The sequence below is a fragment of the Anser brachyrhynchus genome, assembly GCF_964034855.1.
Source record: "Anser brachyrhynchus genome assembly, chromosome: 3".
Lineage (NCBI taxonomy): Eukaryota > Metazoa > Chordata > Aves > Anseriformes > Anatidae > Anser > Anser brachyrhynchus.
Genome location: NC_137696.1, coordinates 53,946,457 through 53,971,946, shown reverse-complemented (window position 1 = coordinate 53,971,946; position 25,490 = coordinate 53,946,457). Strand labels below are relative to the sequence as shown.

The 25,490-nt window shown below is 38.5% G+C and overlaps 2 protein-coding genes across 2 annotated transcripts in view; one reads left to right on the top strand and one right to left on the bottom strand.

Annotated features, from left to right (window-relative positions):
• The window catches only part of SLC22A3 (solute carrier family 22 member 3), a 31,011-nt gene extending 26,652 nt beyond the window's left edge, over positions 1–4,359 (top strand). The window contains exon 11 of the mRNA XM_080586210.1: positions 566–4,359. Within this exon, the coding sequence (XP_080442336.1) occupies positions 566–623 (58 nt within the window). The 3' untranslated portion in view covers positions 624–4,359. The remainder of the gene's footprint in view (positions 1–565) is intronic.
• Positions 4,360–4,770: 411 nt separating this feature from the next.
• LOC308192934 (apolipoprotein(a)-like) overlaps positions 4,771–25,490 on the bottom strand; it is a 66,286-nt gene continuing 45,566 nt past the window's right edge. Inside the window, exons 23-39 of the mRNA XM_080587007.1 lie at positions 25,145–25,251; positions 19,939–20,053; positions 18,991–19,130; positions 18,288–18,408; positions 18,053–18,171; positions 17,146–17,308; positions 16,420–16,550; positions 15,482–15,647; positions 14,559–14,725; positions 13,519–13,667; positions 11,508–11,601; positions 9,885–10,005; positions 9,048–9,122; positions 8,548–8,688; positions 7,314–7,420; positions 6,245–6,390; positions 4,771–5,058 (exon numbers count right to left, since the gene is read on the bottom strand). Of these exons, the coding sequence (XP_080443133.1) occupies positions 4,897–5,058; positions 6,245–6,390; positions 7,314–7,420; positions 8,548–8,688; positions 9,048–9,122; positions 9,885–10,005; positions 11,508–11,601; positions 13,519–13,667; positions 14,559–14,725; positions 15,482–15,647; positions 16,420–16,550; positions 17,146–17,308; positions 18,053–18,171; positions 18,288–18,408; positions 18,991–19,130; positions 19,939–20,053; positions 25,145–25,251 (2,224 nt within the window). The 3' untranslated portion in view covers positions 4,771–4,896. The remainder of the gene's footprint in view (positions 5,059–6,244; positions 6,391–7,313; positions 7,421–8,547; positions 8,689–9,047; positions 9,123–9,884; positions 10,006–11,507; positions 11,602–13,518; positions 13,668–14,558; positions 14,726–15,481; positions 15,648–16,419; positions 16,551–17,145; positions 17,309–18,052; positions 18,172–18,287; positions 18,409–18,990; positions 19,131–19,938; positions 20,054–25,144; positions 25,252–25,490) is intronic.

Below are 25,490 nucleotides of genomic sequence, written 5' to 3'. Positions count from 1 at the left end.
ATAGAACTTTTTAGTACCACTAAGTCAGGTTGTTAAAAAAACAAAACAAAAACCATGGGGACAGGTTCTGTAAATACAGAAAAATTTCTCATAAGGGCACAAAGTTGTGTCTGCACAAAACCTGCAGCTCTCTGGTCAAGAAAAGCAGCCCTTACCTCAGTCAAAGCATCATGTGAAGAAGGGCCTTTGATAATGGGAGCTTTTCCACAGTTTGTGAAGCCATTGAAAAGTCACCTATGAGATGAATTTTGTAGCTGAAGAGATACAAACGTACTTTCCCCACTCCTAGCAAACAGCAAGCCAGATTCTGCACTGCACTGCAGGCGTTCAGGGAACACACTGGCTTGCTTGGCAGTATTTTTCTTGAGGAGGTAGTGGCATAGATTAGTGTTTCACAGAGTGTTTTTGGATCCTGCATCAGCAACTTTTTCCCACTTTGATACACAAACAAAAGAAAAAGGAAACTTTCTATGCTGATAATAAATGCACCAGTACTGTAACTTGGACTACAACTCTGTTTTCCCTTTTCTTCCACCTTTACGCCCCTCCTCTTCTGTTTCTTCAGTCCTTATGGTAAATGTGGCAAGAAAAGGAAACATCGGGACACCAACTCTTGTATATGATCTTTGAAGGATGGCACTGAAGAAAGAATCACGTTCCCACTGGGAATTTATTCTCCACTTGCCGCCACTTTGAAGTTTGCTGCAGAGTGTGGATAAAAATACGTGTTCTTCTTCTACGTGTAATGACATTCAGAACAAGCAGTGTATTTTTCTGTAAATATGGAATAAATTTGTTTTTTTCTAAGTGCTGTTTCCAGAAAGGGAATATTCTTTGGTTTAGGTAGAACAGATCTGCTTAAAAAGATGCACTATCTAGCTCAGTGAGCTCTTATTTATTTCTTTGTATATTTGAGCCATTTGTTTATTTCTATTGTTAGCATATACCCTTGGGTGAGGACAGCTGGGAATGGTAAGATGTGGATGACTTTGGGGAAGAGAGTCTCAGGTCAGGAGGGATGGGACCAGGAGATCCTCACCCCTGTCTGCTCCTCTCTCCCAGTGACACTCTGTGACAAAAGCCCTGCCTATTGAAGGTCTTTCTTAGATGTGGCAGCACTCCTCTTCCTCCTCTCCTGTTATGTAGCTGTCACAGGGCATTAGCTCTGCAGGTCAGATCATCCAGCTGCCCATCACTGCTTCCTCCCAGGCCCTGCTGGGGTTTGTGTGCCAGACATGCTGATTTTTTTTCTGTTCTAAACTACACACACTGCCCATTCCTGAAAACCAAATCACCTCACTCTGACAAGGGCCAAGCTGACTCGCAGAGTTGCTCTTCTCCACATCATTGGCCATCTTTCTGCCTTGGGTATAAGTTATCTGAGATGCTGACAGAGATGTTTAGCTGTCTTGGGAAAATGAGCAGGGACAAGACAAGGTTTGGTTATGGAGGGAAGTGTTAACTGGACCCAGTTTTTTGAAGCTGACCTGTAGCTAAAGTGTTTGGATCTGTGGCTCTGCAAGCAGACAGCTGGCACACCCTGCCTTTGTTTTGGTCCCTGTGAGCTTCTCCACCAAGTGTTGGGGCCTGGCCAGAGCCAGACAGTCAATACACTCCTTACGGACTTGAGAGTGGCATCCAAATGATGTACTGTTAACAATGGAGAATTAAACCACAAAAGAAAGACATTGAGCTGTTGTAGAGGGCTTTATTAGCTCAGAACAAAATATTTGGCATAAGAAAATATGGGAATGGGTTTTAAGGCTTTATAACACAAATGAGTGATGCTAACGTTAAGGTCAGTGCAGCTGAATGACTACTGCTGCAGTCTAATCATCTTAAGAGCACAAGAAGACTGCTGTGCACGGGGATTTCCTATGGTGAGGAGTATAGCAGGTATTTCAACAGTTCCTGGCTCTCCCTGCCTTTTCCCAGCAACTGCCCATACCATCAACCATGCTGGAGGAAAACAGGATCTATATTAGTAATCTCAAATTAAAGCTTGCATGCTTTGAACAGTTAGCGATGAAGGTCTGTCTGTCAAGGCTATTCTTAATTTCCTCTAAGGCATAGTTGGAGGTCAATAGCATGCTCAGCAAAAGTCAGTAGTGATCGGAAGGTATGAACCTAAATGCATGTGTCATAACATCTGGCAAATTGGTGATTAGCATATGACCTGAAACTGGAGTTACTGCTGTGGGGGCGGAAACTCCTCCTACACCAATGTGATCATCCTCTGACAGTTGTAAGCTCCCCAGGGCTGGCTGGCAGAGACCAGCCCTGAACTGGAAGCCATGGGCTTGCACTGCCCTGGTGCAAACCCTGGGCAAACCCACCGCTGTGTCTCAGTGTGGGGTGGGAGCACAGAGCTCAGCCCTATCTTCTTGGCAGCCAACCAGACCCCACTGGCCCTCGGGAGGCATGGGGAGGTGCACAGATGTGATGCTGGATGAGCTAAGCCTTCCTCTTCCCTTTAATGCTTCTCCTTCATGAATTTTATTTTTTTTTAAACAGTTTCTTAGACACTGCAGCAGTCTGGGAAGGGCAGTGAAGATCATTCAAAGTTATCATTCATTGACAAAGTAATGTCAATATTATTTGCTAGCTGTTGCTGTTTGTAGATGACTGAAAGGTGCTTGAGAAGTGAGAGGGGGTGAAGGCTTGTTTTCAGCCTTTTGGATTGTGCTTTGTTTTGCATAGCACCATATGTTGCTTGGAAGAGGATACAGGTAAAATATTCCTGTATGTAAACTAACTAGGAGCAGTGTCAGAAGATTAAGTTTATATATTTTATAAAAATTCATTATGTAGAGAACATCAGAAAAAAGGCTGTGTATGTGTTCTGACTTTAATACAATAACAATGAATGGCAACAGGAGGTCTAAATTCAGGACAAGTTTATATTCAGTAATGGCTCCTGTGCTAACTCTTACCCATAACAGGTAGATTTTGTAAGATGGAGAATCCTTCTGTGTCTGTGTGAATTTGGGCTGCCCCTTGAAGGTTGTGAAAAGGGTAGTAACCTGTTAGCACGACCAGGTGATGATGGGGTTACACAGCCATGGGTGAGTGGCAAACGTTGCTCGTTTTAGTTGTCTTGCATGTGCTAGACACCTCATTCTAGAGGCTCAATGAATGATGTGATCTGCATAGCCACCAACAGATCGCCTTACCAATGCCAAAGACACAAGTTCAACATAACCACAGGAAACCAGGAGCTAACTTCTTCCTGTCTGCAAAATGTTTACTTAGACCAACAAACAGGCGAATATGCTTTTTGGTCCAAATGTGTCCCTGTCCCCAAATTTGCCTTCATCTAGTAATGAACTTCATTCAACTAGTAACTTCTACTAGTTTCTACAAATGGTTAGTAATAAGTACAATTAGTGATAAGTGGTGATATATATTGCCATTGACACTCTCATAGAAGGAAAACATCACAATTTACATGCTTTAAAGAGTTATCATTTAGGTGGGTTGTGTGTAGCCTCTCAGGCATGCCTGGACATTTCTAGCCAGACTATAATCTCCCATTACAGTCTACAGGGAAAAAAAAACAACAAAACAAAACTGCTAGAATGCAACCCATCTCCTCCATGGGCACTTGTTCTTGGGGGAAGACATGGAAAATGTGAATGCATTTCTAGGGGGGCAACATGATTCACAAACAGCAGCAACTTATTGGACAACTGAAATCAGTTCTTTTTATGGCGTGTTTTGGGAGAAAAATCTCTTTTTAGACAACAGAAAACAGACAATAGATGAAGAACAAAGAAAAAATAATAAATGTAAAATGAAACAGGTAGAGGTAACAGGAGAGGTAACTTCTGAAATGCTGCATGGTTCAGAAATTTGTCATTGCTTGGCAGAGAGACCAGGAGGGCTTTTTCCTCTAGTGTGTGTAATTGCACATGTATATTCAGCAGATCAACACTGAATTTTGGGGGTCTTTTCTGGTCTTTTCCTTCAAACATCATGAAGAAATTTGCCATTATAATACCACATAGAAGTAGCTGTATTTTAAGAGATGTTGGTGTATGGGCACAGATTTCATTTCCTGTAACCACAAGCCTGTGTACTTCCTTTTCTTTTAGAGAAAAAAAAAATACAAGTAACGATTATACAGTAAGACAAAGTTATATAGTGAAACAAAACTGGTACTGTGGACAATGAAAGTTTATAATATGTTACATGCATTGTCATTACTTGCTGTAATGATTGACATCAGCTATTTCTCTGTCTTCACTATGGACTAACTTTGTGGTCAGGGTTTTTTTTATTCACTGTTTTATATCTCTGATGGTACATTTGTACTTCTGCTGACACATATTTATATGTCAATAAAAAATCTGAAAATACAAACCAAATGTGTTTGCTTCTTTTTCTTCCATTCTATGTATTTAATGCTATCAGAAATATCTAATAAAACTTCACAGGCATAAAAGACAAGTACAGTGAGTTTCTTCTTTGCTTTGTGTCACTGAATTGGTAAAAGGATGAAACAACTCATAGAAAATGAGAAGTATTCTCCTTTTTTCCCTTGCTTGAGACACGACATCTTTGGAAATTCAACCTTAGAAGAAAAAGTCATTGTAGAGTCTCATATAAGATTGAAATGCAGGTGTCCAGTTCCAGTTGATGTTGTTTTTTTGACAAGTATTTCAAAGGTGGGTAGGTCTATTGTCAGACATAGCAAACCACAGAATATATAGAAGGAGGGTAACACACCATCGGTTGGGTTTCTTGGCAATAAACATTAACTTATAGCAATTTTAAATGGATGATCATATTTATTTTACTTTTTTAAGGAATGATTGTAGCTTTAATATTGCACTTGGAATCTTGTATTTCTAATGTGCACACTGCTTGCCAGGAGAGGGCAGTCCATACCCAGTATCAGTTGTTTTCCATTACGCTCCTAATCCAAGGAATATAATTAGAAACTCGAACATAAACTCCAGGTTTCATGGGTTGGGCACAGCCAAGGCCCCAAGAAGTAACTCCATGTTGGACAAATTTATCTTGGTCCAGACAGACTAGAGGTCCTCCACTGTCCCCCTAAACAGAGTGAGAAAGAACAGGATGAAAGACCAGTATGCAAAGAGTGGCACTCTCACAGGAGGCACAGAAATAGAAATATCTCTTGCATGAGAGGTCTTCACATGTTATAAGAAGGCACTGGAGCTTTAACCAGAAAGGAGCTTTCTAACACATGCTGTAAAGTTATCTCTTCTTGTCAACTCTTCTTGTCAAATAAATGTCAACATTTATTTTTGAAATAAGGGGATTTGTTGAGAAGGAATCTTATTGCCCTTAGTAACTGTTAATCTGTGCTTCCTTCCTCACTCTCTTCTCTGAGGTGTTTACGGCCTCATGGTCAAAGACCAAGTGAGTGCATGCATTCAAGACATATTTATTAAGACATGAATGCACATCCCTCAATGGCTTGCTTGACCATCACTCTACTTGTGTATAGGGTAGCTGTGCTGTGTTGGCAGTGGTGTCGACTTGGCTACTGAGGCAGGCAATCTGCTGGTTTTGGACTTCTTTCCAGAGTCGTCTCTAGCTTTTCAGGGAGGAGAAGTGTTCATTTTGACTCAGTATGTTAAGCATTTCTAAGCCTTTTCATGAATTTAAATAAACCGAAGAACTAAATTTCAAAACATAGAATTCCAGAGAAGACGTCATGCTGTGCTTTTGAGATATTGTGAGCTATTGCAACCGTATTCTTCCTTTTCAGCAAAAGGAAAGTTCAGCATGAAGATTGCTTCGCATGGAGTGACTTGTACAGGCATTGACGCTTGCTAACTAGTTGTTCCTTTGGCCTTTGGTATGCTTAAATGGCAGACTCCTCTCTACCGATTCTTTACTGCTAACTGGGATGACTCAGATTGTTAACTGAGCTAGCTTTAGTATTGGAGCTAGTCTAACTGAGACAAACAAAGTGGTCTGGAAAAAGCATCAGACCATTAGTCATTCTAGGCTGGTTTCCATACACCTGGCTTAGGCTGCCATGTATTTCCATGTGCTTTGTAGTTCAGAAGTATCTGAAAAATTACCTGCCCCACTTCCTAGCAGCAGATGAAGGAGCAAGGAAAGAATAGAATCCACGTGCATTTTTCAGCTCTTAAACCAGGTGATGTGGTAACATCCTGAGGCTAATTTTAAGCCTCTAAAGCACAGAAGGCAATGCACTATTTGATCTGAAATCGTTTACAATATAAACCAATACAGAATTTCTTACCTGGCAGCTATCTGTGCCTCCATGAATATTCCCAGCACAGAGTTCATGATTTTTGACTTTCCCATTCAAAAATTCAGGGCGGTTGCATATTTTATTCTCAATTACAGGGAAACCAGTTTCTTTTAAGTAGCCATCACCACCAGTTCCTTTGCAAATAATATATATTAAAATAATAATAAAAAAACAGCACAATGAATGACAAAGGTAAATGAGCATCTCTGCAAAACAACATTGTGATAGGAATAAGCAGTAAAATAAGTGTAGTGTTTATGCACTATGCACGTACTTTCCCTGCATAACATAGAGTGATTCCAAAGTCAGTAAGTGTTATCAGCATCATGGCACTTATAATCCTCTACCACCCACCAAAATCCACATTGCACTGCTTGCCCTTACTGCTCCAACAGTAAATCCATACGGATTCAGTATCCACAATATCTGGGAGAGTCATTCCCAAGCCATTTTATTTGTCAGTATCTGAGAATTTCTCTCTGTGGAAGAATGCAGGTAGGAAGTAGGCAGTTGAAAATGGCATGATGGGCAGAAGCAAGGAGTCAGAGAAGATAAGATGCTCTTCTCAGACAAGACAAAGTAGGAGGTGTGAAAATGTGAGCATGTTTATATGTGAGTGAGACCTGAACAAGGCTGGTTGGGAGAAAAATCACTGGAGAGAATGAGCAAACTCACTTCATGTGATTAAGAAATAGCCTAAGTCTAGAAAAACTTTCCTTCTGACTGCGTAAAAGACCACTTTGGGGAAAAGCACAGTGAACTGAGAAATAAGAGTAAATATGCCCTTAGGTCTGATTCTTCTCTTTTAGTACTGGTTTAGGGAGTTTCAATTTACATCACTCTGAGTGATTTAGGAGAATCTAAATCAGGAGACACTGGAAAGAAAAGCAGTAGCTGATGAATTGTGATGAAGCATCACAGAATTATAGAATCATCTAGGTTGGAAAATATGGACACCTACAAGCTTTTTTTGAGTGTTTTTGGTACACAGTGAATGTATTTTGGACACGAGTATATACCAAAAATGGAGCTTTCAGGTGTGTTAATTCTCTCTCACCTTTTGTATCTCCCCAACCTGTCACATAGCACTCCTCTCTTCCTCCTAACACAGAATTTTCTTTAGGCAAGCAAATTGGGATTACATGATTATTGATGATTGCTGGGCTGAAAGAAACAAACAAAACACTCATTCAGGAGTAACCATTACAGCATTTATACTTCATAGCACCTTCAGTTGTCTAAAGAGATTTTATACAGTCAGCCTTTTTTTCCCTTGAAATCCTAAGCTTCAGATAAGTGTTCTTTTTTTTTTTCTTTTTTCTTTTTTTCTGAAGTGCAAAACCACCTTTATCTTAGACTATAATCCCACAGAACATGATACACAAAAGGAAAAGATTTGAAATGGAGAACAGTTAACTTTAGACATTAAAATAAATAAATAAATAAATAAATCCAAGAGAATGTGTCTATGTAGGCTAATGAATAGATAACAAAGCCTAGCTAACTCTGCCTGCATCCAATCTGACTATTTGTAAGTCACTTTCAAACTGGACACTGTTATCATAAAGCAGAGTTCGAGTCCATCTGACTTACCTTTGGGTGCAGCTTCTTAGCTAGGCTCCATTAAGAAGCCACACTAATTGTGCTATGCTTTGGATTTGCATTACACCCACGTAAATAAAAGCAGAAGCACAACATGTTCATATCATCTTGTAGCTGTATAGGTGTATTCCTCTTGATTGCACAGCACGTTAGAGAGAGTTTCATGCCAATGGAAACATATGCAAGCAGGGCCAACCAAGGGTATTGTATTAAAAGTTCATACTACTTGCCTGCACAGAGGACAACTACTGGAAGAAATCCCCTCACTCTATCATGGAAAAAGTATGGGTTCACACATATTAACATTGCAGCTTTCAATCCTCATTGCCTTACCAAAGTAGAAGTGTGTAGGGAGAGACCAGCAGTGAAAGCTCTTCTAGGCACAACCTCCTTCTACTCTGCTGCCTCCACCTTGCCTCACAACAGCTGGCACCAAGCGCATTGCCAGCCTGTGTCACCATCCCTAGCCATCCTCCCCTCCCAAAGCAGCCCCTTCCCTTTCTGAAGCCCTGCAACTGAATTGCCTTGGTTTCCACTGGAGTTTCTGCAGAAAGGGAAGAAAAAGAGGGCCACAACATGTAAAGAAATATACATTTCAACGACACCCCAACCAACCACTGTTTAGTCAAAATAGAGGCACACCAAAACTGTCCTGTCAGAATGAAGGAACACTTCAGGTGAAATGATACCTCTTCAATTTCAGTAGAGCAATGTCCACTCTGTGTGGCTCCTTGAACAATTTCTCAACATCTATTTTCTGCACCGATGGCTCTAATGCTCTTTCTCTGTGTAATCCAAGATATACTTTATACGCAGATGGCCGTGATGACCTATTGGAAATGATTGCACACAGTGAGCTGATGAATGCACACCCAGGATGTAGAACTCTTATGACATTGTTGGGCACCTTCTTCTATCAAAAGAAGAAAAGTAAAGCATAAGCTTAGTTTTGTAATCCCTTATTATGGCCCACAAAATCAAAGATTGCTGGAGAAATTTATCACTCCTCACTCCTTGATTTTCATTCAAAACTCTGCTTTAATGAATGACGAATAGCCTTGGCTCAATTCTTGTATGTGCAAGCTGAGCAGAGAGACAGCTCAGATTGGTTATTGGGCCCATTTTGTTTCTCCTCTTATTTTCTATCTCATATTACTGAATTCTGATGCAGACTACAATGGATACTTACTTTTCTAGGCAGTGAGCAGCAGTAAGAACCCACTGTGGGTCTATCAGAGTTCCCCCACAGAAATGCAGGCCATAACTGTAATAGAGCAGAAAAGCATGAAAAAGGGATAGGTTTAAGGTGGGCAAGTCAATTGTACATCACTTCAGTTCATCAGTTAATCCTTCTAGCACAGCCGTTACAAACTAAAGACCTTATTCTGCGTTTTTATTGACAATCAAACATTTTACTTTCCTTGAACAATATTTCTTACAAGGACAGTAGTGCTGTGTAGACATTTTTATGAAAATAGCTTTTTTTTTAATTATTATTATTGACCAGTGTTTTTATTACTGGAAAGCCTTATGCACACAGATGTATACTTTTTTAGAGACCATGGCTTTTATCCAGCTCTGATCCCAGTCAGAAAGCTTTGGAACTGGCCTTGATTCCTAAGCAAGATCTGTAGTAGCCATAATTCAAACTGTTTCCTCACCTTGTAGGATACTGACTCTACAGCAGGATATAGTAACAGATTTAACTTCTTTCTTCCTTTTAGTGAAATAACAGCATTTTTCAAATTAGCAATTGTGTCTATTCTATAGGTATTTGTCACAAAAAATAGTATTCTTGGATATCTAAATTACCTTCTAAAAGATTATCAAACAATCTAATTTAGAAGAAATGAATAGCCTAATAAAGTTTATTTTCAATTTTTAGTTTAGAGGCATTTAAGCCTTCTACAATTTTTAAATGCAAATTAAGTTTTCCCTTAGAGTGTTGCAACCATGTACAATAACATCCCGTGAGATGCAAAAGTTCCTTGATTGTAAAGTCTAGTGTAATGGGGAATGGCTATACCTTGTCCGGAGACTGATTTGCCAGGGCCAGGAGTGTGGATGTGAAATACAACCAGCAACAATCCTTTGAGCACACAACTTTTGTCTGAACTTGGATTTCCCACACTCATACTGAGCAGGAGCTACAGAATAAGAAAAATAAAAAAAAAAAAAGAATTCCCTATGAGGAACTTTAGAGTATTTGCTATATGTATTCACTCTGCACTCAGAAAACTAAAAGTTGAACCTCTTATACTTATCTCTTCAGGTTTTGATCTGCAGGCAGTTATATACTACATACCATCTATGTTTTGTTAGGTTACCTTCACCTGCAACACTTAAAAAAGTCTGGTATTTTTTTTTCTCATACACTTCTTGGTTTTCAGCAAAATACAAGATTAAAACTCCAATGAGGTAGAAGAAAAGGAGTGGAGGGAAGAAGAAAACAGAAAGAAGAAATAAATTCTCCCAACATCTTTAAATGTATTCTTACAAATGGCAGCAATGAAAAAGCTGCAGAGCCAGCTGTATTGAAACTAAACTTAGTGGTACAGCACATGAAATTCAATCCCTGTCTCTGTGGAAAAAAATTCTGTCCACTCTTATGTCAGGCTTCAGATGTCTCTGAACTATTCAAAAATGGCAGATTTTACTTAGTCATGGAAAACTGACTCTTAACAACATGGCATATAGATTTGTTTTTGTCGGCAAAAGGAACTAAATAATGAAGCTGAAGGAAAAAGCATGTTTCCTCTGCTTTTTAAGTGAACAAAAAAAAAAGTATTTTAAAAAGAAATTGGATCCTCAAAATGAAGACAATAATCATGTGAAAATGCGTTTTTTCCCCTACGAGTCCCAGCCAAACACTTTCAATGCAGCAGTACTTTTATAGTTACGCTATGTGCAAATTATAGAACATCTTATTCTTTGTTCCATTTTGGGGTTTTGATCAGAGGTACGTAAACATATAAGCATATTTTCTGTTGCTTGCAGCTGAGAGGATAAAGCGTCAAGAAAGTCACCCTTGTTTTGAGTGGGAACTACTTCCTGGCCTGGCTTTTGTTGTGATGGATATGAAAGGACTTGAAATCAAAATGCAGTAAAATATTCTGACTATCTACATTGTTACACCACCTCATTCAGAGTTCTGAACTGCTTTATTAAGAGTAAAAAAGACAACGGAATTTGGTTAAATATTGGGGGCCAGAAGAAGGACAATCTGTTTTACATCCAGGTCAGAACCAGAGTCACACGAGCAGGGGATGCAAAAATTTTGCTAAGATAAGAGTATCCCTTGTTCAGCGTGGCCACACACATCTTATGACTCAGTTGTGCCAGGTGACCAAGCAGGAGCAGGGACAATTTCTGCAGGACAGCCATATTTTGAAGTACCTGGCAAAACCTCCATGGGCTTCAGTGTGTTCCAGGAAAATCTTGTGCTCTGCTTGGGGATTTTGAGGAGCAAGCACTACTCTTAAGAATTCAGACACTGGTTTCAAGCATTACTTCCCCACAGCCTTAATATATCTAAAGCTCTTTCACTGTCTTAGAATAGTCTTTCAGATTAATCACTGAATGTTCTCCAGAGGTCATAAAAGATGGTCATATAAGAAAGAGAGACACTAGTCTTTAAAGGAATAATTACGGCACTTGGGAATGTCACAGTACTCCCAGGCTTTTCTTGGGTCTGTTGTGTAGCACCAAGGTCCATTCACATCTCCATCAGGATTTCTGCAATACTGTAACAAAGAATGAAGATACCAGCTATTAACAAGAAGTGGAAGAAAAAAAAAATACCAATGCATGTTTCAGAATAAAACCAAGTTAAATTTGGGAAATACATTTCAATTCCTTACTGATAAATGGTTTCTATTTCATTAAAAAAAAAAAAGTTTCATTTTTCTATTTTCTCTGTGAGTTTTAAAAAAGATAGTAAAAACAAAATCTCTTCAGCTGTCTCCTGACAGCAAGCTTCTCTAGAGCAAGCTTGGATTTCTGACCTCTCAAGAAATGCAGGAGATCTTGACCTAGAGGTTTTCTAAAGCACTAAATTGTCTACTCCTACTTCCACTGTGGTTAGCAGGAACAGCAGTGTCAGCTCTGAGGTCTTTTCACACCCACTCTGTTTTCATGATTGTGGGGTAAGTAGGTATTGTGTAAGGTGATCTTGCACAACTTAGTGATGTCTATGAGTCCCAGGGGCAGGGGTGTAGTGTTCACCCACACGTAGGGTGCTGGGTTAGCTGAATTACTGTGTAGGGTTCACAGGCTGTGCTGACTAATCTCCACTCAGCACAGATACGTCATACAGTTGCAAGCTCTCACATGGAAGCATGTGAATTTAGGCAGTGTCATCTCAAATCATGTCCCACCATCTGCACATGCCTTTATTGACCACCCTAAAAGACAGCAAGCAAGACCACTTGGCCCTGCAGCAGCATCTCACTCCTACAGGCTTAACACAATCCTGGTCTTCCAGAACATCTTCACCCTCTGTGCCCTGCCCAGAGCTAGCGTTCAGTAAGTAATGCAGAGAGGAGAGGAGAAGGGGTACAGACACAGACTGCCACATTGCTCACAGAAGTTAGCAACAAGAAAAGAAAACAGTTTGAACTCCTGGACTCTGATTTCCCATTGCAGTCTCCTCTCTGTTTAAGAAATTCTACCAGATACTTTTCTAATTATAGAAGAAACTATACTCTGAATTATAACCCATGCCTTAGAAAAAAGGAGAGGATAATTGCTTCCCTTCTACAAGAGTCCCTACTAATTACTCTATGCAAGAGCCAAAAGGTTATGGTGAGCAGCTTTTCACAGAGCATTCCCCCAATCTGAGCTGCAATTCAATACAGGCTATGTGATGCTATCAGAGAAATGGCTAAAACAAGCTCTGAAGTCATGTACCTGGAAAAACAAAACAAAACAAAACAACAAAAAACCAAACCAAACTAAAAAAAAAAAATTAACAAAAACAAGCTGGCAGCATCAAGCAAACTCTTTATATCGCATTCACAGCTAGCCACAACTGGACAAGTACTGTATGTGGGATGTTACAAGCTGGAAACATACAGCTGGAAACATAAGATCTTTTAATGGGTACACATGTTAAGACTAGAGATGAAGTTCAGAGATGGAGAATGAGTTACAGAACGGGTCAGAAGCATGTATATCCTTGCATGACGGGCTGCAGCAGAAGTTGGAGGGCTTTGTAGGGGAAGGGAACTAGTAAAGGCTTAGGGCTGCAATCCATCATGTATATATCTCAAGGAATTTGGACTGAACAATGAACCCCCCACATCTCACCTGTCACTCTTGCTACTGAAACCTATGACCCTGGTGTATTTTTTTTGGCAGAGGAGGCAGAGGTACTGCCCACAAACCAACTCCAGATAGTCCTCAGCAGTGGCAAGAAGCAAATGCTGATCTGAAGTCCTTTGACTATGCTGCAAAAGCATTTGATGTTGCTGCTGGGATCTCTGTGTGTTCCAATGAAGAACAGACTGCTCATGTCAACACAAATTAATGTGATTGGGTTCTTGGATTAAACTGAGGAAAACAAATCAATTTGCAAAGACCTGGCATGAAATGCTTGCTCAGGGGCCATGAAAAAGAGGAAAAGCTCAATGACAGCAAGTATTAAATGAGCAGCTGCTTACATTGTTTTCCAGGCCTGCTTCTGGATGAGTCAAGGGAGTGAAATAGTCATGGCTGTGTGGTCTCTGAGACCTCCAATCTTGACAAGTCCTGCCCCTTGCAGTTTTCGCTATCGTGCCACGATAATCTTTACCATTTCCATTAATGCATTCTGTGAAGAAAAAGGAAAAGGAAATGACTGTTATGATTGTCAGCTGTGAGCTATTGGGCCACATCCATTCTTGATGGTGGTGTAGCAGAAATAAATTTGAGGAAATGTTATTAGGACTTATACGTCCTACTTAATATGTGTACATGGAAAGAAGGACAAGGTAGTGTCAATGGTCTCTAGCAGTCACATTTTAATTTGCTTGCATTTGAAAAGCTTTCTTCATGATTATGAAAATTATAAATTAAAGAAGCTTAGATTCAGCTGACCCCTTCTGACTCCATAAGCCAGGACCACAAAGGCCATGCACTCATGAAGTCTTTTCCTTATAGGCACTGATACCAGTTCATCACCATGTTTTACAGTATGTAAAAGGCAGTAATACATAGTCAGCCAAAATTATTAGTTTTCAACCTGAAAAACAGGACAGAATAAAAAATGAAAGCTGGATACAACAAAGTTGTATCTGAACTGAATTCAAAAGGCCAGCTGTCGTCTGGTGGGAAATGGAGCTCTGGAGATATGAATGCATGGCACAGGAAAAGATATTCTTGGAACAGTTTCCAGCAAAATGCCATGACCTCCATATTTATTGTCACTGCTAGTAGTCCTCCCACCAGAGTGTAGAGACTATCAGCCATTTGTTTCCACGTGTTTTCAGTATTGCCTGATATCATAGATGAAAGATCCTATATTAATATAAAATTGAATACAGAAACTATCCTATAAAATTCTGCAAGAAAGTTCATTAAGTGATGAGAGTGGATAAGGTATTATATTAAATTCTGTAATTATTTAGAATTCTCTTTCATTCTCACTAAATTCTATGACTTTTGCATAAAAAGCAACTTGCTTTTTATTGTTATTCCTGAGGGGAGCAGAAACTATTCTCACCAGGATCTGGTTCCAGAGTTGTCTGAGGAGGTTTCGGTAGAGTGATTTGTAAATTGTCATCACACCTCTTCAGGTTGCAGTACTCCCATCTCACACCTGGGTCAGTGGTGTAGCACCACGGCCGGCTATCAGCATCTGGGTTTCTGCAATAATTCTGCTTCAGGTCCCTACAAATGCAAGCATATCGTATGCCCATCCATGCCACAGGTCTGAGAAGAACTTGAAAGAATATTTTAGAAAGCAGGACTGGAACAGAGATAGTGTATCTTTTATCATGTACAATGTCTAATAGAAATCTTATTTCCAGCATAAAGAAATCAAGAAAAAAAAAATTTGAAATTAAAATTTAATTATGAAAGAAAATTTAATTATGACAAGTACTTATTCACTATTGAAGGCATATAGTACTAATACTGTTTACAAATCCAGATAAGAAAATGCAGATATGTATATTAAAGTTCTAATTCTTTTTTACTTTTATAAATATAGTAATAGCTTTTAGGAAGACATATCTTTTTAAATTTCAGAATAAATAAATACTAAGTGTTAGGAATAAGAAAGTCACTCATCCGTTCCACAAAGCTCTAATGAACTGCAGACTAGGAAGCAAAGACTCAGGAATAAACTAATGTATAGAAATAGTTTGTTTCAGTGTAAGGGAAAGTTTATGAAAACTTTTAATTTATTTAAAAGCATTATAGAAACAGTTAGTTAACAGTCTAAAGCATAATAGTAACAACTGTGTTTTGTTTCAAGATGATACTAAAAGATAATCTTTGCACATTAAAAAAAAAAAAAGAAAAAAAGGAAGTAATGCTCCCTTGTCAACTATAAAATCACTGTTGTGTAAAGGTGCTAAAAACAAAAATGTGTTTATGAGTGGTCATTCATGAAGGAAACATGGAAATGGGAAATACACATACGCATTTGGGAACCGGTCTGACGTTTTATTGTGACGATGTGGTGACATTGAGTTCCAGGCTTGACATTTCTTTCCTGTGACAGTGAAAGACGTTGTGCCACGATAACTCACACCATTGCCTCGATAGCACTCCTCAGTAATTTGAGCTTGCTCAGGCCCATCAACAGCTGTAGCGAATAACAAAAACGCTTCCCTTGAATCTTTATACTTGGATATTTATATGTGAACACAAAAAGCCAACAGAAGACAGCAAGCCAGAATACTTCACTGACTGCCACAGCACGCTCCCTGTAACAAAATCTTTCTCAAACTGTAGATCAAAAAAAAGACTTCCAAAATGTTTGTGAAATTTCACGATATGCTAGATTTAAAGCAGTTGTACATCAATTATACTGTCACGCATGCATATTAATTTCAGCTAACAATCAAAATATTCACACATGGATCAAGATTTCTCCAGACTAGGGGAATGTCTGTGACTACCACACATTTGCACATGAAATAAGCCTACTTTCTGTAAGGAGAATATCCTTTTGATTGCTTTTAATGAAGCCTAGGTACAGTGCTTATAAATTACCTTAGGTTTTGCTTTGAACTCAATTTGTAATGAACTTGCATGTAAAGCTAATTAACTTTTTCATGGAACATTTAAAATTTAGAAGGGGAAGGAACCACCATCCAGTAAAAGACAAATAAGTCTATTACTGTAATTTTTCCCAAGTTGAGTCAGTAAGTGGCTTAATACTTTCTCTGCACTTCTCCACCAGACTGAACATACCAGCCCAGTCTCCACACCGGGCTCAGGAATCCAACTACTAGGTAACATTATTGAGAGTTACAGCAATAATACAACTCAGCAGAGGGCCACCTAAGATTTTTTGCAAAAAAAAATCAACAACACTTCACTTCCCTACTGCAGATGTCTCCCATTGTTCTTACCAACAGTGTCTTGCTCTACTCCATCACAGGAGGGAATGGTGCAGTATTCCCACCGAGCAGTTCTGTTGGTGGTGTAACACCATGGCATCTTCTCACCATCAGGGTTTCTACAGTAGTTTTCCTCTAAATTCCTGAAACAGAAAACGTGGCTGAGAAAAGCCTCTCATGGAAATTTGATAAAGGTTATGAACAAGGAGGGAATGTATCTTGCTGCCCAGTTTACTGCTGTATTTACATCTGGGTAACTGCTATAGTCATTTACTGATGCCATTTACTAGATGAATAATTGCAATGCACTGATGTTTTGGATGTGCTAAACCAGACACCTGCTGGATGGGTAGATGATTTGAGGATTGTACTTCATGTAGTACTTTGAGGCCAAGAACAGTGCAGCAGAAACATAGAGTGAAAGTATCTAGCCATAAGCAAGTATCATAATAATTACTTTCTTATTTTACATAGTCTTGCTCAAGCAACAATACAGTAAAAGGATGAACTGAAGAGGGAAAAAGATAATTAAGCAGAGCTTTAAAGTCAGAAGAGGACGTGCTAGTACTCAAAACCAAGAAGTGAATAAAAATAGGAAAATTTGTGAAAAAAAACAACTGAAAAGATGATTGACACCGGTGTAGCTTGAAAACTCTGCAACACAGTTGAAGAAAAATGAAGTCATTCTGCGCCTTGATACTTCTCATGGGCAGCGAATACAGGAGAGGTTTCACTTACTTGCAGGGATAGTTTTCAGGAGTGCGAGCATGTCTGTGAGGAGACTGAGCACTCCAGTGCTGACAGGTATTTCCTGATTCAGTAACAGATATTGTGCCTCGATAGTCTTCTCCTCTTCCTGATAGGCACTGACGTCCTGGTGCAGGTTCTGGTGGGGGTGTTGCTATTGCAGAGTTAAACACAGAGTTTTACTAGGTCAGATTTATAGCTTTTTTGAAAGGTAAGGTTTGAAGACGAAAATGTGTGAGAAGTCCAAAATGTACAGAAAATACCTAAAAATATTTTCTTATCTTTTCTGTCTTTAATTTTAACATATTACAAGCAGCCAGGAAACAACACAACAAAGTGTTAGCAGCCCAATCAGAACACAGCTGGAAAGTGAGCAAATGGTAATATTGTGAAGAAAACTGGGGTGAAATTGGCAGGCACATCAGATACAGGTGTTGGTGCAAACATAAAAGAGGTGTACTCTAACTGGTGAGAGTTAGGGGCAACAAGGATGAGGTCTGGTGAGAAGTCCCAGCAAAAAGTATGGTGGCAAGGCCAGGCCTTCAGGGGAAAAGGAAATTGAACCAGAAGTGAAAAACAAACAAACAAACAAATAAAACAACAAACACAAAAGTTTTTCAGAAAGAATGAAACTATCATCAAAAAGGGAACACAAAAGGAATACCTATGACAGAAATCTCTACCCTCAAAAGAGCTATCAGAGGCTCGTTTCAAGGTAATTTCATTTTTTTTTCTTACTTTCCTGTTTTTTGAGTTAAAAGTCAGTGTTTCTCATTGTTTCCTCTTTTTTTGGGGGTAGGGTGGGGGTGGCTCTTCTGTTTGTTCTAGCTCTTTGCACCACCCTGAACAGAAGGTGTCTAGATGTATTTGTGTCTAGAACTCTGTAAGTCAGACTCACTGCAGCGAGGAACGTCACAAAATTCCCAGCGTTTATTTGGGTTGGTAGTGAAACACCAGGGCCGGGGTTCACCATCAGGATTACGGCAATAATTCATCTTCAGATCCTTCTCTGGAAAACTGAACAGGAAAAAAAAAAAGTCATTAATGGCTAGCTGTAACAATTAGCCTGTCTGGGGCAGAGTGGTCTTCAGGCCACCTTGATAATAAATGTCTCATCACAGAGTCTGACTCACTTTTCAGGGAGGTATCCGTGAGAGTGAGGTTGCTGGGAGTCCCAGCGCTGGCACTCAAGTCCAGATGCTGTTGTTGCAACTACTCCATGATAGTTTTCTCCACTGCAGTGCATGCACTCCACTGTAGGAACAAGGCAGAACGAACACAAGAGAAACAGAAAATTCCTGTGAACTAATCCATAAACATTCACACTCACCTCACTTGACAATCAAGAGTCTAATCATAACCCATGGCTGAAAGTCAGCCTTATTTGGCAAAGTAAAAGCTTCTTTTTCTAGGTGAGTTGACTTAAATTAGTTGATTACTTTTAGAGTATTCCATTTAAAAAATACAATACAGACTATAGTTCTTGAAAGAGATGAATTAAAACTACTGAGTTATAATTGAAAATCTGTGCCTTGCTCCTATCATGTTTTATTGACTTTTGCATTAGCAACCATCATTTGGTTCAATTCTAGGATTAAGATATAAGCATATATTTTTATAACATTCTTTTGCCTAAGTAAAAATTGTTCGTATAGCTGTTTTGGGAGTCTTTTGATATCTTTGTGGTTGCTGTTGAAAAACTTTATGGAAATTTCCAGGTTGAACTAACCTCAAATTTGGAACAAATCCTCAATTAAAAATAAAAGTATCAGAATAAATTCAAAGTCTTGAACACATCTTCCAAAAAGGGGTAAAAATTTGTATACATATCCTGACCTTCACACTCTGGGATGTTACAGTAATCAAATCTGGTATTAGGATCTGTTGTGTAACACCAGGGTCCCTTTTCATCATTATCAGGGTTTCTGCAGTAATTTTCTTCCAGGCCTGCATTAGGGTGTTTTTCAGGTGTATAACTGAAAAAGAATTACAATGGGATTAGAGAATAAGGGAAATAACCCAATTGTTTATTTGAGGACTCTAGAAATGAAATCTGTATCTGATGACCATTATGAAGACGTCATTCATTAGAAGTCTCCTAATAGCTACTGAGTGCCTTAACTGAAGGGTTACCAGTGCCATAGCTGTATAATTCAGGAAATGTGTTGTTTTTAAAGCCAGCAAAGTCTTTAATACTTGCATTCACTCCAGCTATCCAGTTTCCAGTAGTTTTTGCTCAGCCAAGGTACTTTTTAAAACACAGAGAAAAGTCTTCTTTGGCACATGTTTCCAGGAGATACTATGAGAAGCACTTTGCTGAAATGTGAGAGCTCTCTCTGACCTGAATGCTATGCTATGTCAGTAGACAGTTGCTAAGTAAACCTGGCTGGTTGTTTTTCATTAAATACATTAAATACTGCCTTGTTGATTGTCTATGGATTCACTGATAGAATGATGTACTCTGTCTCATTTTATCCCTTCAGCCAGGAGAAAAAATCATCCTGCTGAGATTAATGAAATATTCTTATTTCAGCAGAACCAACAGCTTCCCTGTCTATCATTTTGCTCATGTAATGACTACAAAATTAAACGCAACTGCCAAGACTGAAAAAGTCCCCTTTGATCATTCAGCCCCAATTGCAGGTGTCTGCATTCCAATTCATAGGAAATTATTTTATAAAAACTTGAACACCAAATGCATTGCTTATAAGACTACTCAACACATATAAATGGCTTAACAAAATTAAAGAAAAACATGAAAATACAAATATGAAAAGACCATACTTAGGTTTATGGGGTATACTGTCAGCCCATTTCTGGCATGGCACACCCTTCTGAGTTTTGGCTTCTGTTCCTCTGTAATTCACCCCTTTCCCCTCCTTGCATTCTAGAAGATAAACTGACATGACACATGCATAATTAATCAGTATCATCACATTTCTTTTGGAATTTAGCATATACAGAATCAATTTTTTCATTTAAGTTCACCATGTCATGAATGAGATTTAATTAATTTGTTATATTATGCTCAAACTCAAGATAAAATACAAGATAAAATGGACAGTTGGTTGAAAGTGCACATTATACATGTTTTTGTACCCTTAGCTTTCAAAACTTAGTAGTCACTTCATAAAAAAATAAATAAAAAAGAAAAAAAAAGAAAAAGGAGAGAGAGAATTAGCAATGAAACCCTGTCGTTATACTAGTCAAGGGGAGTATTAATGTTGACATCTACCTGATGTTTGCATTGGTATCCTTGAAAACATTAAATTCTTTTAAATTATTAACTTTTACATAAAATTGGACCTGAAATCTCGAGGTTGTCACTTTTTTCCTGGCAGGAGGAGGGAGCAACCACAAATCCACTGCAGCCTTTAAGATTTCTCTGGGGGATCTGAACAACCATCTTTCCAAGCAAAGAGCGGATGACTGTGACATGAGAGCTGGCATGCAAGCGGTGGCTCTGCCAAGGCACAGCAAAATGGACTTAGATGTCTGCAAGTTCCCTTGGAGCTTCTGCATCTGCAGTTTAGGGAGAGTCACTGCCAGGCAGTATGTCCTCTAGCTTGGAGAATGAAGCAGGAAACTCAACAGCTTCTCTGCCCAAAGCAGTGGTTCAGCAGCAATACTGACTTCAGGTATTCCTGGCTCCCCACTGCATCTTCTTTTCCCAAGGCTTTGTCACAGCATCTGCACAGCTGCATTAGTGCAACTGTTGACGGGGTCATGCTGTTAACAAGACCTAACGTGAAAGAAAACTTCCAAAAAAGCCTCACAGTCTATAGCGATAGAATATCCTCAGTGAAGTTATGGGGAAAAAAAGCAAAGCAATGGGTGAGGAATATCAGGCATCCATAGCAAAGCAGAACTTCAAACCCTCATTAATTTTTCCAAACACTGATTAGTGCACAATTCCTCCAAAATGTACTCTGTGCAGAACCCATCATTAAAATTAATGTATAAAAAAAATATGTCATAAAAAGTTGTTTCAAGCCTGGTCCACAGTGCAGACTCGTGCAGTCTCAGGGCTTGTACATTCACTGTCTCTGAGTTGAGAATAATGTCAACTTTTTTCTCTTCTCAAACAGCCAGTAAAGGTTAAATGGCAAAATCTATCAATAACCCTCCCCCCCCCCCCAACTTCCCCCAAGTCCAAACATGTTGGCGATAAGATTCCCAAATTTTTCTTAGTGCAATTACCTTTTGTGTTTATTAGCAGATGAAATAAATCACTTTTATTAGTCACTTATTTGTTTAGACAGGCTTCATGAAGCATTTTTACTTTAAAAATATAGATTGAATTGAAACAACAACCTATTTTTTTAATTTTCTTTTTTTTTTCTTTTTCTTCCCCCCCCTCCCCCCCCCCCGGAACTTTGGCATTCTTCATATTTTCATATTCATATTTCATATTCAACATTTTTCTATGCACAGGATATGTTTCATCAGCCAGTTCCTCTCTTCTAGCTGCAATAAAGCAACTTCTCTTTTAGGTTGTGACCTGGCTCGTTTCAATCTCAATGTCTTTAAGCAACATCCAAACCAGACATTTGTGGAGATCCAGTTTTGCAACAGCTTTTCTCATCATTTGTTATTCCAAAGCTGATGTACAAGCACAAGATTAGCATACACCTGCAGAAAGACTGTCATTTTACACTGATCTGCCTTAACAAAAGTGAAAAGAACTGACACTTGAATCTGAAAATAGTTCCAGATCTTCTGTGGGCTGACAGGTAGTTTAGAACTAGATTTATGAGGCTACCTTTAGGCCTACCTTCACTTCAATGTATATATATGGGCAAGTTTACTCTAGAAACTTTAGCTGGAAGCCATTTGGAACCCTCAAACAGTTTTGCAATAAATTAACATTAAAAACCTGAATAACTGAACATTGAATCAGTCAAACACTGACTCTTTCTGTTTGCATAAACTTTTGACCGTTTATATAACCTTTAAGTTTCTTTCTGTCTGATGACAAATAACTAACTTTGATCCCCAAACTCAACCCATGTTCCCTTGGGTTAACTATTTACAAACAGGTATGTGCATAGCAATCCCCAAACACTAGATTTAATTCTTATGACTCTTTCTATAACCCAGAGAAGGTTAAATTCCTGTTCTATACCACATGCCATAGGAAGAATAATTCTGAAAACTCTGTGATTATTGTTATTATTATTACTATTATTATTAATAAAGGCTTCAGCAATTGTATTGCAAAAATATCTGGTCATGTGATAGGAATTTCCTTGAAGTATCCAGATGGCAGCAGGTCCTAGGGACAGTGAAATGGTCTGTCTAGGTAAAAGCTTCATTTTTCTTTTTTTTTTTTAAACTGATTTAAATGATGTTATCATTAGAATGGACACATAATTAAGACCGAATGAAGAGATGAGCAACAGAGAAACTATCTGACACATACACACCAAGGGCTACATTAACGCATTATCTAATATCTCAAAGCTATCCAAGAAAGGATGTTTCACAGTTTTTCCCACAGCTTCACTGTACTTATGTGTATATACACAGACATGCATATATATATATGCATAGTTAGGACTTTATTATGCTTTGTAGGAATCTTGGAGATGTCCCTCACCAGTAACCAAAAACTCATAAACCAGAAAACAGAACAACTGAAATGAAGCACATCTTTTGCTTTCTCTGGGTAGATGTGCAAATTTTTGACATTCTAGCTCAGTAAAACTGTATTTTTTTACATCAAGAAACTAAAATCCATGCCTATTATCACAGAAAGATACCATAACAGATTATCTCTGAATATTGCAGGACTGTCATCCAGGTTCTAATGCCAGTGAATCCAAATGACGTCTCAAAAATGACAGGGTAAGCCAGAATCACAGTCTTCTGATCACAATACTGAAACAAAATCACTAAGGAGTATTTCAAAGTAAGTTATTTGTTCAGTTTTTGCATTTTCTTACTTGCTAATAGATCCATTCTGTTTTCATTCTACAATAGGAACTGCAGCAGATTGTTTAGTATTACTTAATCATGGTTCCGGGAAATTCCCACCAGCTTCTGGTGCTATAATAAAAGCATCTTATGTTCAAAACATCGAATTATCTATCAGTTATATATACAAAAAGGGAAACTGGCTATGGGCTTCAGAGCTTTATCTCTAGTTATTGCAGATGGGTAAAAATAAATTATCTGCCAGAAAAATAATTCCTATATTGATCTGACCATTTAAAACATCAAAGATTTTCAAGCCAGGCAGTGATTTAATAAAGGTAACTGAATATTACATTTTCTATTTTGTAATTATAGTAGTTCTACTAAATATAGTAGTTCTGGGAGTTCTCCCTGAGCAGTCAAAACTGAATTATGAGTTGACATTAAAGTCAGAGAAAAAATCAAACATCTCCTCAAAGATTATAAAAACATGAGAAAAAATACATAGAATCATGTAAAATACTAGCCTGAAAAGGACCCTCATAGGTTTTGGCCCAAACCCCCATTCAGCTTCTGAGCTGGATGAGGCTGCTGAGAGCTTTGTGCAGTCAATACCTGTAGGGGTGGAGGCTCCACAGCCTCTCCGGGCAATGTGGTCCAGTGCTTTCCCACCCTTCTGTGAAAACTTATATCCACCATATCTGAATAAAATTTCATTTGGCTGCTCAGTTGCAACCTAGATTAAGTTATTAAATTACTGTGTAAAATCTGACGTGAGCTAATCACATAACATTACCTTATTTTTTGAGGCTTTGCAAGTCAACAGAGGAGTAAGAATGCAGTTTTGTGGAGCAAATTAATATTTACAGTCTAGTTATTGTGAGTCTTGACTTTTGCTAAGAAACTGGCTTATTGAGACCACTGGATGATTTGCACCACCTGAGAGACCAATTCATTTCCTTTCTTTGTTGAAGGGGGCCATATCTATGTTACCTACCACAGTTTCCAATTTCTGAACATTCTCAAATGTATTAAATATATTTTTTAAAATTTACAAATTGACAAATGGTGAAATGCAATGATGACAAAGTCATTTAACAGAGGGCATCACTGATTCTATTAAAAGGTTAGCTGATTATCTCAAGTCTGGTTGATCGGTAAGGCTATTTTTGGTGCATTATTAAGTCAGAGAATGATACAATGAAACTTACATTACATTAAAAATGAAATACATTCCTTCTTCCCTCTATATAGCAAGAGATCAGTGCTTGATTACATAAGTCAAAAATAGTCTTAGAACCCAATCATTTGTCTGCCTGTGGCATAAGGTGATAGATTTTTTTAAAGAGATGATAAAAAAATTGGATAGTTGCCATTTCTTAAAGACAGACTTAGCACTTGCCAGATAGAATAGGAAATCATATGCACTGACTGTAGTCAAAAAATTTTAATTTATGACAAAACTGACAAAAAAAAAACATATACAAAAGCAGAATCCAAAATACCACCACATCAATTAATTATAACATACACATGAATAATTCTGAGAATGCATGAAACTAAAATAAAATTGATTTGAGTACCCCTGAGGTAAACTCTGATTATTTTAGAGATGCGTATGAAATTATTTGGTCGTTTCTGCCAGTTTTCCACTGGGCAAAGGTCTGTCTTAGAAATCATTGCCAGCACAAGTAGCTCTTCCTAGTACTCTCAGCAGAGACAGAGAAGATGGTAGTGGCAGAGAAGATAGGTTAGTGGCAGATTTAAAAGGAGAGAAGGGACCCTTATGCACTTCCTTTACTTCTAGCACTATCTGTGTTCTCAGAGCAACAGTGTTTTTTTGTGTCCTGTGGATCCCCAGAATTTAGGGAAGAGGGAAATTGCTGGAGCACTAATCTGGGAAAAGAAGCTGACACTTGCTTTTCCAGCAATGTGCCAGAAACCTGGTATTAGATAAGGGCTGATCTACCCACTTTGTGTGACCCAGTGAGGACGTGGCCCTAGCTACAATAGCGTTATGTTAGTCTCACTCAGAAGGATATCTCAGAGAAATAATATCAAAATGTAAACTTACGTCTTTTTTCATAAAGAACTGCATTTGTTCTTCTGAATATCACTGCTGTTTTGGTGTTCTCAGCCAATGTTAAACACTGTTGGTCTTTACTGGTGAATAAGAAGGCCCTGTTGAAATTAAGAGGAGAGAGCAAGGTAAGAAACAGTAATTGAACGTGTGCATTATTTTCCTGAACACCCTTTCTAGTATTCAGTTATCATTTTGGAAGCACGGCACTTCAGCAATATTTAATATCCAGCCACTGTTTCACAAATCACTTAGTATCCCAGCTCCCATTTGCAGTGGTGATTTGACTCCTGAGTCTCCATATCAAAGTTAGGTTGAAAGGGAGCTATATGAAGAAATC